At 50.8% G+C, this 15,807-nt stretch overlaps 1 protein-coding gene across 1 annotated transcript; it reads left to right on the top strand.

Annotated features, from left to right (window-relative positions):
- Positions 1–3,199: 3,199 nt before the first annotated feature.
- LOC128809931 (maestro heat-like repeat family member 5) lies at positions 3,200–11,584 on the top strand. The gene is made up of 9 exons (XM_053982362.1): positions 3,200–3,274; positions 3,478–3,662; positions 3,745–3,882; positions 4,152–4,266; positions 4,438–4,575; positions 4,808–4,984; positions 5,104–5,259; positions 5,408–5,509; positions 11,576–11,584. Exons 1-9 carry the CDS (start codon positions 3,206–3,208, stop codon positions 11,582–11,584), a joined length of 1,089 nt encoding a protein of 362 aa, XP_053838337.1. The 5' UTR covers positions 3,200–3,205.
- Positions 11,585–15,807: the final 4,223 nt, after the last annotated feature.

Genomic DNA, 15,807 nt, shown 5'->3' with positions numbered 1-15,807 from the left:
CCCTGGCTGAGTGGAGAAGTCCGAGCTGAGCGCAGATGTGCCAATGGAGCAGCCGTGCACAGGAAGGCTCGGTGGGAAGGATGAGCCAGGATCCATAGGCCTGGCAGCCTGAGCTTGCTGCCAGGGAAGGCCTTGGAGCAGATGCTCCCGAGTGCCATCCCACAGCACGTACAGGGAACCAGGGGGTCTGCTGGAGGGTGGGAAAGCTCTTCAGAGGAGTGGGGACAGTCCTGGCAGGCTGTTGAGGGCTTCTCTGCGGGTGTTTGCAGGGGGTTGGTGTTGGGGAGCGTGTTGGGGAAGGAGTTGTCTGCAAGGTGAGAGGTCTAGGCTGGAATTTGAGTCAGCTTGAAGGCAGCATCTGTGGTTTGGCACAGCTTTGCTTATGGAGGCCAGAAGGAATATCTGTGACTATTTCTCTTCATGGTCCTGATTCTCCTGCAAGGAACAAGATGGGAGAGATGTACTTTATTGGCCACTTAGATATCTGTACTGGGGGAGGACGAGCCCTTTGTCCATCTACTCATTTGTCTGGGCTACTTTTGTACCACTGAGTGGACTTTCATTCCTTGAGAGCTTTTATTCCTTAAGAGAATTACGATATTATCATCCCTTCATCGAAAACCATTTGCACACCAAAGAATGGCCTTCTTTTTGCCTCTGTATAGTGCTATGTTTCAAAAGGGACTTCCAATGGAATGTGTTAAGGCAAATGAGTTGCTGCTTTTAGGTGGGAACAAACTTCCAAATCATTCACATTCTCCGGCAATCGCTATTAATTTGAGAAGTTTGCAAATTTTGGAGCTACTTGATCCCACAGAACACGGCAGGGTTTGCTGATGGTTTGAGTTGTTCCTAAAGATCCTGTTGGGCATTCTTAGACACTTGGGGCCAGGGATTCCTTCCAGCCTGGGCCACTTTGGGTGGGGCTGGGGGTGGCCCCAGGGCAGGTGGCAGTGTGTGCAAGGGCCCTTTGTGACACGCTGCAGCACGGTCACCATGTCATGGAAGGGGCCAGGGTGTCCAAGGGCCCTCCCTTTGTGACACGTGGTGACATAGGAGCTGGCGGTGACAAGAGCACGCCACAGTGCTCGGAGCAGGCGACGGGACGGGACAGGACAGAGCGGTGCCGTGAGGAGCCCTCGCACAGCGCGCTCGTTCGTGTCTGACCCGGAGCTTTTCCGAGGCGTTATTCCTGCAGGTGACCTCGTGGCAGGACTGCGGGACTTGGCAGCCCGTGGCCTTCCCGAGGCTTTTCTTTTGCAGGTGCCTGCGAGGCCAGACTGAGGGAATTGGTGACCACAAGCCTTACGAGGAGTCTCCTGTCATTGTGGCAGGAGCCCTCAAGACCAGAGTGCAGGACTTGCTGTCCTGCAGCCGTCCTGAGGTTTCTCTGCCTCAGATGCCTTCAAGGCACAACTACACGACTTGTTGACTCAGAACTTCACCCTTCCATCTTCCTTCAAGGTGCCCTCAAGTCCAGACTCTGGCATGGCAGACAGATTTCTCAGTGTGTTCAAAGTTATTAGGGGGAAAAAAAAGAAACACCCTGGAGCTGACCCAGCACAACAGCATGAAGAAGCGAAGCAGTTCCAGACACTGCAGGATGGTGAGTGGCAGAGCTGAGCCACAGGGCTGATGGCTGCAGTCAGCTTGGCCCCATCCCATCCCATCCCATCCCATCCCATCCCATCCCATCCCCTGGGGACAGGCCCATGGACAGGATGGAGGAGGGGCCGGGCAGACACCCCACAGTGGCCGTGCTCCATCCCCTGGGGCATTCTGGGGCTCTCCCTGCCTGGGGAGTGCAGGGCTGGGCTGTGTTCTCCGGCCTCTCCCGCAGCCCCTCAGCTCTGGCTGCGCTTGTTCTTTGCCAGATGCAGCCCTGGACCGGACACAAGAGCAGGAACCCGCCCGTGGCCGCTTCCGCAAAAGCCTGAAGGTACCAGCAGCCATCCCCAACTGGGCTGGGCCTGCTGTCACTGCTCAGCCCAGCACCACGCTTGGAGCACTCCATGGAACATCCCGGGCTTCCCTGGCCTTTCTTCTCCTGCAGATGTTCCGGCAGTTCTTGCGCATTCAGCGTAGGAAGACCGGCAGCACAGCAGCTGAGGGCGCAGCCGAGCCTGACTCGGGGCTGACCGAGCTCCAGGCAGAGCCCGATGGCAGCCCAGATTCAGCTGAGCGCTCAGAAGACGCTGAGACCTCAGAGACTGAAACCTGGGCAAAGGCTCTTCTCACATCAATGACTGAGGACGTGGCCATCACAAACAACGACAATGAAGAGACTCAGGGCATCACAACTACTGACACCAGCCCAGATTCACTGGAGCACTCAGAAGACTCTGAGGCTGCAATGAACGATCACAGGGCAAAGGCTGACATGGCAGTGACTGAGGATGTGGCCATCACAAACGCCAACAGCGTAGAGACTCAGGGCCTTGCAAATACTGACAGCACGCCCACTCCCACTCTGAGTCAGGAACTCATATTTGACTATTTCAAGGAGCCTTGTGTTTCTTCTCACCAGCAGCAGCAGGTAAGCAGCCTGGGTCCACACCTGGAGGCCTCCCAGGATGGTGTGTCCCCTCAAGCCATGGTCTCTGGGCCCCCTCAGCCTTTGAGGCCAGCACAGTGTGGTGGGAACAGAAGCACTTCTTGGGGGAAGCTGGGGAAGTTGTTCCTTTGGACAGCGCTCCAAGTCTCCCCCATGCCTCCTCCAGGTGCCAGCCAAGGTGAAGAACATCCACCAGAGTCTCATGTCCCAGGTCTCTGTGGATGCCAGGCTGCAAATGGACATTGTGAGGCTGGCAGAAGAACACCCTGCTGACGTGGTGCTGACCCTCCTGCGCTGTGCCCCAACGTGTGACAGGTACGGGGCCCACGAGCCTTGAGAGCTCAGGGCTCAGCAGCCTTTAGGGCCCGTGGCCCTGCACAGCCTGTCCAATGGTCTCTGCCAGACAGGCAGAGAGGCCCAGGACCCTCGGGCCCCTCTGTTTCCTGAGCCTGCTGCCAATGCTCCCCCCCTGCCCTTCAGGGCACCAGGCCTCTGTCACCTGGGCCCCCACAGCTGCACAGGGCATGGTGCTGTGACTGAGATGCCCCTGACACAGAGCTGCCATCCCACAGAGCTGCTGCAAAGATGTGGAGAGCCATAGGCTCATCGGGACCAGCACTGGAGAAAGCGCTGCCAACACTGCTCTGTGTGATGGAGGACTGGCCTCTGCACAGAATGTGCACCTCCGATGGGGACAACAAGGACCTTTTTGCCCTGGCTGTGAGTTTCTGGGCCTTTGCTCAGCCCCAGGTCACCTCTCCAGCAGCTCACCATCCTCTCCACGCCTCAGGCGCTGGGCTGAAACCTGGCCTAGGGGCAGGCTCAGGGGGCACCAGGCCCGCTGCTCCCCCTGCCTCTGCCCTTGGGCCCTGCCCCATGGACACCTCGGCACTGAGCGCTGCCTTGGGCTGCTTCTTTTGCAGGCAACTCTGGTGATCTGGGTGATTGTGCCTGAGTGCAACAAGGCCATGATCCCTTATTCTGGGCAACTGTTTGTGGCTCTGCTCTCCCATGTTGTCATCACCACACAGCAGATGCCACCAGAGGAAGTTGATAACTTCTGGAGTGCATGCCAGGCGAAACACCGCCTTCCCTACGAGCCCAACAGGTCCCAGTCCTCCTGTCCTTCCCGTGCCCTTGTGGCCAGCGCCAGTGCTCCCAGTGTGACCTGGGCTTTGCTCTGCACACAGGTTTGCAGTGCAGGCCATGAAGGATCTGCTCTGCCGACTGCAGTGTGACCATGTGGTGGTGGCTATGGAGCGCAAGGGTGGCTGGGACATGATGCTGTGTGCTCACACCCAGCACTATGCCGTGGGTCTGCTGGCCAGGTGAGACCCCCTTCTGCTCACTGCCCCCAGCATTTGTGCCCTGTGCCCCACACAGTCCCTGTGCTCATGGGCCAGAGGGCCTCGTCAGCGAGGGATGGCCAAGGAGACTGGAAAAGGCTGGGAGAGGAGGGTGCCCAGAAGGGGCTGCCTCTCAGAGGGCCCACATCCCCTCCAGGGATGCTGGGGAAAGACCAGAGCTCTGTGAGTCAGTGCTGGGAGAGTTTTGGTCTCCCCACCTCAGGGTCTTGATGCCTTTTTCCTCCTGCCAGGGAGATGTGCAATGTCTTGGTCCCCTTCTGTTCCTGCATCACGCTCCACTTGCTCCGGCAGCTCAGCAGGGAGGAGCCGTGCTGGGATCTGCCCTTCCTGGCATTCCTTGTGGAGGTGAGCCTGTTGGCCAGCGCTGCCTCGCTGAGCTGCCTCCCAGCTCTCTGCCCTCTCGTAGCCACAGCTGCCAGGACAGTGCCCACGCCCTGTGCTGCTGCCTGGGCCCAGCCCTGTGCGCTTCTGGGCTCCTGGTGGCTGGGTCCCCTGTCACTGCCCTGTGCCTTTCAGGTCCTCGAGCGCCTGGACATGAGTAAATGTGGTGGCAGCGTCCTGAAGATCATGTCAAGGTACCTCCGGAGTGAATGCAGTCAGAGGCGTCACCTGGCGCTCAGAGGCCTCGTGGTGCTCAGCAAGGATCCCTCGATGGTGAGAAGGGGGCAGCGGCTGAAGCTGCGCCGGGCAAAGCAGCCCCTTGGGCTGGCAGGGCTTCAGGAGCTGAGGCAGCTGCTCCCAGCTCTCCTGCCTCACCTGCCCCAGTGCTTTGGGACAGGCCTTTGGCCTGTGGGCCCTGCAGCAGCAGGGTGGGGTTGCAGTGCCAGGGCGCTGCTGGCCGTGCAGCCGTCCATGGCTTCCCAGCACAGCCTTGTGTTCCACCCAGGCCAGAAGAATGTGCAGCGTGTCTCAAAGCCTTCTGCAGCTGCTGGGGGATGAAGATAGAGAGGTGGTCAGCATGAGCCTCCGTGTGTTCACAAATGTGCTCCAGCACAAAGACATCCTGGTATCCAGCACCACTGCCCCGAAGCTGGCTGAGGCTCTCCTGCTGCTCTTTGACCACGTAAGGTTCTGCATCCACAGGCATTGGGTGCTTCCCAGAAACTTTGTGCCCTGTGGATTTTCAGGCCTTTGCCCAGGTGGGCCTGGAGTAGCTGGTGTAGGTCTTTTCCTTTCCTCTAGGACAACAGCCATGTGCAGTTGCTCTCCATTCAACTCTTCTGTAAGGTGATGGACTTGGTAGTGGATGAGGGAAAAAAGTCCCTGAAGACAATTGTGAACAAGAGCCTGGACACACTTTTCATCTACTGTCATGATGAGAACTGGCACGTGGCAAAGGTGAGCATTTCTATGATGCTGGGAGGGGGCTCGGCTGCCTCCTGCCCTGGCGCCTGGCGGGCTGCAGCCTCCTCCAGGCCTTGGCACAGGGACAAAGGTCTTGTGCCCTGGGCTGTGGGGCCATCTCGGGGTCTCTGCTGCTCTCCAGGCCTCTCGGGAAACGCTGCATTGTGCAGCCAAGTTTCTGAAGAGGAGAAATCTCAAACAGCTCCTGGAGAAGGAGCATCTGTGGAAGTTTGCTGAGGTCCTGGTAAGGATGGCCTGGAAGGCCCAGGCTCAGGCTGGAGAAGCCCCATGGGCACAGTGCTCAGTGTGTGGGCTGGCAGCTGTGCCCCTGCCCGCTGCTGCAGCCAGAGGCCGCGCGGGCTCTTCTCCAGGCTCCCGTGGGTCCCAGCCGGGTGCCGATGGAGCCCCGGCCCGGCGGGGCTGCGGGGTGGCACCGCGGCTCCCCGGGCAGCAGCCGGCCCTCTGCCCCCTCCAGAGCCCGGCGCCAGCGGCTGCTGGCCGGGCCTCAGGGCTGTGCGGGCAGGGGAGGCCGGGGCTGGGCGCAGGGAGTGCCCGGCCCAGGGGCTGAGCCCACGCCAACCCTTCCCTCCTGCCGCTCTCTCCAGCTGGCAGAGGACAGGAGCCGAGCGGCCGAGCACCTGCGCCGGGCCCGGCCCTACCTGCAGAGCCCACAGGGGCCCCTGCGAGAGGCGGCCGTCAGGTTCATGGGTGAGCCAGGAGCCCGGGCTCCCTCCCCGCCCCGCCGGGCAGCTCGGCCCCAGCCCCGCCTGCTGCCCCGGCAGCGCCATCCGGGCCCGGCGCCGTGGAGCCCCGCCTGGCCTGGGCGCTGCTGTCACCCTCCGGCAGCCGTGCCCTTGGGCGGCAGCGTGCGGCAAGGGCCCGGGCTGAGCCCTGCCGGGCCACGAGGCCGTGTGGCCACTGGGCTGGCAGCGCCGCTGGCAGGGAGCTGTGCCGCTGGGCCGTGACAGGCTCTGTGTTCGCAGGGATGGCCGAGCGCAGCTCGAGGGGGCAGCAGGGAAAGCTCCATGCCCTCAGTCAGGGTGAGTGAGGGCTGCGGACTGACAGCGGGGGCTGGCAGGGGAGGTGCGATGCTTGGGCAGGGAGCTGCAATCCCTGTTTTTGCTGTGGTGGGCTTTGCTCCTTGTGTGGATGAGAGTTGGCATGGGCAGAGCACAGAGAGATTTCAGGATCTCGGAGGGTCAGACTCATGGGAGGCTGATCCAGTTGACACCCCCTTTTTCTTGTGGCCATGGCTAGAGCTGGGTGGGATGGACCTCGCAGGAAGGTCTGCTAGGATTCCCACAGATCCTGGCTCTAACCGGGGCTCTGTCCCTCTCTCTTCCAGCCCTTCAGGCCCTGTGGAGAGATTACAGTCCTTCCCAGACAAACATAGTAGTTCATGATACATTCAGTGAAAGAGCTGCAGAAGTGGCTCAGAGGAACCAGTGTCTGCATCAGGCCTCCAAATGCCATGGAAGATGAGACTACCTTGAGACCAGAAGAGACCAGCTGGAGCTCCAGGCACAGCTGATGATTGGCACAGCTGACCCTGTGGGAAACCTGCAGGGCTTCAGCCCTCTCCCTGCTTATAGATAGCTCCTTCCCTCCAGCCCTCAGACACTGCCCATCCCCTTTTTTCCCTTCCACTCTCCCTCCCTGTTGACAGCTCTTTCCCTCTAGCCCTCAGATCCTGCCCATCCCATTTTTCCCTCCCACCCCATCCCTTTGGTTTGTCTTCTATTAATAAACAGTTTGGCTTTTTCACTTTGCCTGCATCTCTGTGGAGATGAAGTGACACAAATCCCGAGCCCTTGGACACACAGGCCCCTGCTGCCGTTCTCTTCCACGCCGTGTTTTGTGCACACGCACAGAGCAACGAGGGCAGATCAGGCTGGAAAGGTGCCTGTGCTGAAGGTGCAGTTCCACAACACTGTGGAGTTGCAGATCTTGCCGAGCACACGGAAGGCCGGCAGTGGGACAAGGAGCCTGTGTGTCAGGGACTGAAATCGTGTCTAAGGCCCTGCCGTATTTGGTCTGCTGTTGTGCACATCAGGCAGGTAATGAAGAACAGACAATGAAGGAAACCTTATTGTGAAATTACTGTGAATTTGACCCTTAAAAGAAACAATGGGTTGGTCAATCGAAGGGAAGTTAACCTGTGAAAGAGGAACAATAGACAATGGAGCTGTGCTTGGCGTGGAAGTGGTATCACAAGCCATTGCAGCTCATCTCAGGCGCTGGCCAAGCGTGAGATGACATCAGAACTGGAAAAACTCCACTCCAGAGGAGGAGATGTCAGGCCTGCTTCTGGGGTGAAGGGACGAAAAGGCCAAAATGCACGTCCTTTTGATGCAGGGGATGCCCTGAAGGTGGGTGGCCTGTCTGCCCCTCCCACTGGAGCACAGTGGTGAGCCCAGCTGAGAGGAGCCCAGTGCTCCTTGCTCCTCTCTGCTGACATGGGAGCGTCTGTCTGCTTTCAGGACAGCCCTGGCTGTGTCAGGGGTGCTATGTGGACACGAGACAGCCGGTCCTGTCCCGCTGGGTCCCAGCAGTGCCTGGCAGCAGTCCTGCATCCACGTCAGGATGCTGGCCCAGAGAGGCTCTGAAAGCTGAGGCAGCTGACTTTTAGCTTTTGCAGGTGCCTACAGGTCAAGGCCAATGGTGTTCCCTCAGGATACTGCAGTCCTGAGGGGCCTCCCTAATTCAAAGTAATCAGCAGACAAATGCATTGTCCCCTAAAAGCCCTTTTATTGATCTGGCGGGAGGGCAGGGGGCTGCACCCCACTAACACGCTTCTCTGCCATGTATCAATTTCAGTGCGTTTATGGAGGAATTGTATCAAAAATACCATCCATCTTTACCCTGCTGCGGTGATTCGATAGGCAGGAGGTTAGAAATACATTCTGTCAGATTCCTGTCCTCGAAGCTAATGCCCAGGCGCTGTCCAGGAGCAGTGTTCATGCCCTAAAGCAGCACTTCCTCCTCATGGTTTCCCTGCACAGGGCTGATTCCGTACTTGCCCTTAGTTCTTCTGGTAGACTATGTCTAAAGCTTTTTGTCAAGTCACTCTCCTGTCAGGTTTGGCCCTCCAGCTTTTCCTTATGCTAACTGGTGCTAAGTAGTTATGTATATCTGTGCTAAGTACTCGTTTACTTCTGTGAATTGCTTGTGCTTATGTCAAGCAAAGACCTTGTTTCATTCTCCCCTTCTCTTTATCCTGATGCAAATTCTTTTGCAAGATCCTCTCCATAGTCCACAGTACATGTTGCAAACAGGCTTAGAAAGAAACTTTAAACTAACAAAAAGGAGGCATGTTGATTAAAAAAGTAAGCTTGTTTATTACAAAATGAACAACTGGAAGCAAAAACCTCGGGCTGGTCCAGATACTGTTTCAACAGCTTAGTAATTGTAACCTAGGGGTGTTTCCAGGGAAAGCGGCTCCCAGGAAAGACGCGGGAGTTAGACACCCCAGGCCTTTTCAAGTCTCTCTCTTGTCTCCTGATTGGGGCGTTCAGGATCCGTGCTGTGACAGGTCTATTTCTCCGTTGCTGATTGACTTATAAGTTGGTGCAGTCTTGGCCAATCATTTTGGAATTCTCACCTCCCATTGGTTGGTCTCTCTTCCAATCTTGATTTAAGTTGTGGTTGTGTTCTATGATGGAATACTCCTGGAAGTTTCTCTGCCCCTGCACAAAGATTGGCACCCCATCTCCTCCCTGGTTCCACTCCCCCTTTATACATGAACCACACTACTGGGTTTTCATAGAACTAATCACACTTTGTTACTGGTATTAACAACATTTAACTTTGTAACAACATTTAACCATTGTCAACTAAGTTCCCCAAAGGTTTAAATTTTATTTTTGTTCATAACAATCCTCCCTCTAATTCTTTGATCGGGCTTGGCCCGCATCAGCCTTAACTTATCAAACTGGACTTTCATACTTTCAGTAAAATTCTCTTAACTTCTGGTATTTCTCATACATCTCTTTTGCGCTCTCTGTTCCTTTTCCGTCTTGGTTTTCTTTCATCATCATAATTTTCTCATCTGTTGACCTTTCAAGAGAAGTCTGGACAATGTTATTAATCATTCTGATAAGACAAGGTATTAAACAAGGAAGGAAAATTAAATTTATGAGTGCCCCCCCCCCCCCCCCCCCCCCACTATAAGCAGTATCTTTTTCCACCATTCTCCATTGCAGATGTTATCCCACCAATTAGCTTTTATCAATGGGGTCCATCGTTGTACTGGTACATGTGCAAGTTTTCTAATCCTGGTGGCTATATTTTTAATTAGGTCCCCATGATCATCAATTTCTAGACAACATTCAGATGAATTAAACTTTCCACATACCCCTCCTTCTTCGGCCAGCAGGTAGTCCAAGGCTAGCCGGTTCTGATATATGGCAGTCCTCATCTGGCGGCTCTGTACTGATAACAAGGCTAAAACTAAAGCTGTCTCATTAGAAACTATTCCTAGAAGTGCTTGTAACCTTATAATTCTGTTCAACATATAAATGGGGGTTCTATACCCCCATGAACTGTCCTGGGCCCAGGTGGCAGGGCCATAGGTTTCAATAATTCTCTCTGGGGGCCACTCTTCGTCTCCCCAGCTCTGGGTTCCTCCAATTAGATATCTCTTTTGACATTTTAATTCATCATAGAGGGGTACCCCTAAATCTGGATGGTCATCTTTTGGAAGTAAAAAGAATGACACTCTTATTACACCTAATGTACAACTGCCCTTCCAGTCTTTTGGTAGCATCACATATGCCATCTTTCCACAAATCCAAAACAATCCTTTCGGGCCTTTCCAGAATTTTAGTGATCTGGTATTTCTAACTTCATTTTTGTTCCAAAATTTAGACAACCAGGGTTCGTCTTGAACTAGATTCGGTTCTTTAGCTAGACACTCCTACAACTATTCTCTTTGTATATATGAACAGTTTGAGCCTGGCTTTTGTTTTTGTGCCCAATACAGATGTTTACTCTGGGGAATCCACCACTCATGGGTATCATTAGTAGTTAGATACCTTTTACAAGACAGTTCACCTACATAGGAAAGAAATTTCAGTCCTTTTCTCCATATACATTCTTCCCTGATTACCTCGGACTTTAAGTTCCAAACTTCTTCTGCATTCCAGATGTCTGGTTTTCGATCTCTATCTAGGTTTTTCATCGCTTTTAGAGTTTCTTGAGGGCTGAGTGCGATTCCTTCCCAGGGCCATATTTCTGACCTCCCGGTATCCCCACATATCCAGCGTATATTCGATACGTTGAACTCATGGCTGATTCTTTCTACTAGATCTGAAAACAAATTCTTTCCATTCGGTAATTTTGTTTCTACCCCTGGTTTATTCACCCTTTTTATTTCTTTTTCTTTTATTAAGTCCAATCCTTTAATGACCTTATTCCCTGGTTTCTTGTCAGTGCATAATCATTTCTCCCTTGTAGGGCATTCCCCCACTAGTTTCTGTTTAGGGGTCCATTCATTTTCAAATAGCCAATAGGTTTTTCCATCTTCTACACAGGTTTGTAATTGTGACAAGTCAACACACTCAGGGTTAAGATTAGTGTGGAATCTGAGAACTGCGCTTCGCGCATTTCCGGTATAGACAGCATGATAGCACTTATCACAGGAGTTTGGTGAGCTCTCCTGGAGACTCACAGTCATTATTGCTATCAACCCCCATAGGGGTCCAGTACAGGTTACTCTCTTGATTCTCATGGTCCTTAGTCAGCTTCGGATGGTAAGAGTGCTGTCACCTGATCTGGGCTTGCCCCCTGTGCTTACGTTCTTACCGGTATCCACGTCTCACTCCACTCTTTCCCTGTGTCGACTTGTTATTTTTTCCGTTTTAGGGTCAGATCACTACTATGGTGGGCGAATGCTCTATCTTATGGGGACTTCTTGTCACTGATTCTGTAATGAGAAATACCAGAAATTGTAATTAGTTGCCATTAGTTGAATGTTTTACTTTTACTTCTTAAAATCAAAGAGATGCTTTTCTAACTTCAACAAATATTTTCAATAGTAACACTTGAATAAATATGACAATAAATATTCATATAACTCTTTATCTTAACTTTTACACTAATACTGGATTTAAATAGGATATTAAACAACAGGTTGATAAACAATATCTTTAAATAACAGTTCACAAATTACAACATTAGAACAACACTTATAAAAACAAGAGGTGCTGCTTGACGTTAGTCGAATTTCCCATAGTCTATTCTGTGGGAGCCGGAACTGGACTTTTGACCCTGGTAACATGGGTCCACCCTTTCTCTTGTGTTCTTTTTGCAGTTTTGGTAGTCAATGAAACTTGGTACGGGCCTTCCCATCTGGGGGTTAACGGCTGTTCTTTCCACGATCTATTTAATACCCAATCTCCTGCTTGATATTTATGGATTTTAAAATCAATAGGAGTACTTTGCGGGAGATAGCTGCGGCGTGGGTTTTTGCTCTCCCCGGCTGCACGCGGCTCTTGGGAGCCTGGCTGTGGCGTAGCTTCCACGTGCTACCGGGGTTTGCTGCCGCGGGTTCCCGGACACGGCTCCGTGTCTCGGGCGCGTGGGCTGGCCAACCGCTGTTACCGTGCGCTAGGGACCCGGCAAAGAGGAAGGAATTTGTCCATTTACTCCGTGCTTGGCAGGAACGGTTTATTGGTCACGTGGCGCGGTTCGATGGAAAGACACGACCGCTCCCGGCACTCGCATGGGAGAAAATGGCGCCTGACTGCCGGCGGGATAGGGCTTTATAGAGGGGCGGGGCGAGAGGATCCACGGCCTGCCGCCCAATAGGGGCGGCTGCCGTGGCAGTGACGCCAGCAACCGCAACCAACCAGAGAACCCCGCAGGGGCGGGCACCGAGCCAGAGCGGGCTGAGCGGGATCGTGTGGCCAGCACGGGGTTTCCCAGGGCCGGACGGCAGGGTGGTTACAGGAGCGGCACAGGGGTAAGAGCCGGCAGCAGGCAACATGGGGCCAGAAACCGCGGGGGGGAACAACACAGGGGAAACGCGGGATTACAGAACTTGACTTATTTTAGCATAAATTAAAAACCCTAATCTAAACCCAAACTCCGGGATGCAACAATAGCCATTTCTTCTTAACTCTTCTAATGGTTTTGCAATTATTTTTAGGTGAATTTTCACACCTTTATCTCCTTCGGATGTCCCCATGCAATGTGAGGTGGTCAAAAATGGGAGTCCAAGCATCAGTTCATAAGGGGAAATACCCACATCAGATCTAGGCTTTGTTCTCACTCTCATCAGGGCTAATGGGAGGCATTTGATCCAATTAATTTTTGTTTCATCTACTAGCTTGGCAAGTGTAATTTTCAGGGTCTGGTTAGCTCGCTCTACTCTTCCTGAGCTTTGGGGCCTCCAAGGAGTATGCAACTTCCAAGTCATACCAAGGGTTTTGATTACATATTGTAAAATTCTAGCAGTAAAATGAGGCCCTCTGTCTGAATCTATTGTATTCACTATAACATAACATGGGATAATTTGTTCAAGTAGAATTTTACTAACAGTTTCTGCAGTTGCTTTTACTGTTGGAAAAGCCTCTATCCAATGGGTAAGGTGATCGATGATAACTAATAAATATTTAAACCTCTGTACTTGAGGAAATTCAGTGAAGTCAATTTGTATATTCTGAAAAGGCCTTTTAGCTAATTCTCTTCCCCCTCCATTATTTTATTGTTTCTTTTCTGACAAGTCATACAATCCTTTGTTACAGCTTTTCCTAGCCCAAATAACCCAATGCGCACATATGTTCTTAAGAAGTGATCACACAGTGCTTGAGTTCCCCAATGCGTAGAGGCATGCAGAATTTCTAGGATTTTCCGAGATAGATTTTTATTCAATACTTGCCTCCCATCAGGCATTGTCCATTTCCCAAATTCATCCTTAACGCCCCCTTGTTTTTGCAATTCTTCTTGCTCTTGTTCTGTGAATATTGGAATCTCTTCCCCATCTATTACTCTTAGGTTTTCTATTTTAAATAGCCGCTCTTCTTTTCCTAAAGCTGCCCCTTTAGCTGTCTGATCCGCTAAATTATTTCCGAGTATTTCTATTGATGTCCACCTTTGATGTCCTTTAACATGTACTACTGCGACTTCTAATGGATCTTTTAGTGCTTTTAATATGTCTTTTATCAATTCTTCATGAATTAACATTTTACCTTTAGAGTTTATGAACCCTCTTTCCCCTCAAATCTAACTGAATGTGTGAACAACTCCATAAGCATACTTAGAATCAGTATCGATAGTTCCTTTATTGTATTTCAACCAAATTAGACCTCTTACTAGGGCATACAATTCACAGCACTGAGCTGACCATTTCGTTGGCAATTTTCCTTTCTCTATTACTTTCATCGTTTCCCCATCTATGACTGCGTAACCTGACATCCTTTTCCCTTCGACAATTCGAGAAGAGCCATCTACAAATAACACTTCCCCTTCTAATAAAGGGAATTCTTGTAGATCTTGCTTTAGTGTGCAGATCAATTAATTCTTCACAACAATGTTCAAGGTGGCCTTCTGATTTCCCATATAAAAACTGTGCAGGGTTTTGCACTTTTGTAGTTGTAAGTTCTATGTTATCAATATTAGTGAGTACTTCATTTCATATTTCAGTAATCGACTGTCCGTAATCCATTGACTAGCTTTCTTGCTTAATATTAATTTTATATCATGGGGGATATGTACCTTAATTTTACCTCCACAAGTTAGTTGATAACTTTCCTCAATTCGAGTCATAGTAGTGGCCCCTGACTGTAGGCAGGTGGGCCAGCCTCTCACCACAGGGTCTAACAATTTAGATAGATACGCAACTGGTTTCCTTTCTCCGCACCACTCTTGCACTAATACACCATTAAGCAATTCCTTCATCTACATTTACAAACAGTTCAAAAGGTTTTTCCAAATTAGGCAAACTTAAAACCGGAGCTTTCATCAGTCTTTCCTTCAATTCCATTAATTTCCCCTCATCTGCTTCAGTCCATTCAAAAGTCCTGGTCTCAACCAATTGATGGTATGAAAATTTAACTAACTTGGTGTGTCCATCAATCCAGGATTTACAGTACCCAACCAAACCCAATAATTTTCTTACATCCCCTTTTGTCTTTGGGGAGGGCAGGGATAGGATTCCCTCAATTCTACTCATTGCTAATTTCTTATAACCTTTCCCAATTAAATGTCCTAAATATTTTACTTCTTGCTCTACAAATTGGAGCTTTTTTCCTTGATGCTTTTAACCCCTTTTTTTCCCAGAAAATTTAAAAGTTCTACAGTAGTTTCTCATATTAGTTCCTTTTGCTCCCCTGAAATTAATAGATCATCCATGTATTGTAAAATCTGGGTATTCTGTTTTGGCTCAAATTGCTCTAATAACCCTTCCAGTGCTTGTCCAAACAAATTTGGTGATTCAGTAAACCCTTGGGACAATCTCATCCATTGATATTGTTGTTTTCTCCCTGCGTTCTCACCATACCATTCAAAAGCAAACCACCCCCTACTTTCCTCTGTTAATGGGCACGCCCAAAACGCATCTTTAAGAGCTATCACACTAAACCAGGAATGTTCTGGTGGTTTTTTATTCAACAGAGTGTAAGGGTCGGGCACTACTGGATATCTGGCTACAGTTTGCTTATTGACCTCTCTTAGATCCTGTACTAATCGCTATCTTCCATCCGGTTTCTTAACTGGTAAAATTGGTGTATTCTGGGGTGACATGCACGGCTCTAATATCCCATCTTGAATCAATCCTTTTATTACGGGACTTAACCCCTGTTTTCCTTCAGCTGAGATGGGATATTGATGGACTTGAATGGCTGTAGTTCCGGGTTTCATTTTTATCTCTATCGGTGGTATGTCTAATAAACCTCGACCACCCTCTTCTGCCCACACCTGGGAATCTATTTCTTTCTCGTCTTCTCTATTTAATCTCATAATTGTTGCTACCATCTTCCCTTCTTTCGGAACTACCCCATCCCCATCTTTACTTGTAAATCACGGCCGAGTAAGTTACAGTTCAACTTAGGCATAAATAGTGAATCAACACATCCTTCCCTTGAATTTCCTCTCACTATTACTTGTTTAATTACAGGTACTTCAAATGGACTGTTGCTTGCCCCTCTTACTTTACAAGTTGCTCTACTAAGTTTGCTCCTTCTGGTATCTTAAAAACACATGACCTATCAGCTCCTGTATCTACTAAAAATTCAAATTCTTCTCTCTGAGGGCCTACTTCTCAATTTATCAAGGGCTCCGCTTTTAAATCTTTTACTGCCCTCAGAGAATAGAGCCCCTGACATCCCTAATCTTCTCCTTCTCCAACTCCTGTCTCAGTTTCTCTGTATAATTTCTGGTCCTTTACAAGCTGCTTACAATATTTCTTAACATGACCCCCTTTACCGCAGTAAAAGCACTCTCGTTTTTCAAATTCTCCTCTTCGGTCTGGTTTTCTCTCCCTCTTATACCATTCTACCTCCTTTTGGGTATCTTCCTGTTTTCCCTGACTTTCCCTTGCTACTG

This window comes from Vidua macroura, chromosome 7, assembly GCF_024509145.1.
Source record: "Vidua macroura isolate BioBank_ID:100142 chromosome 7, ASM2450914v1, whole genome shotgun sequence".
NCBI lineage: Eukaryota > Metazoa > Chordata > Aves > Passeriformes > Viduidae > Vidua > Vidua macroura.
This window is presented reverse-complemented; position numbering and strand designations above follow the sequence as displayed.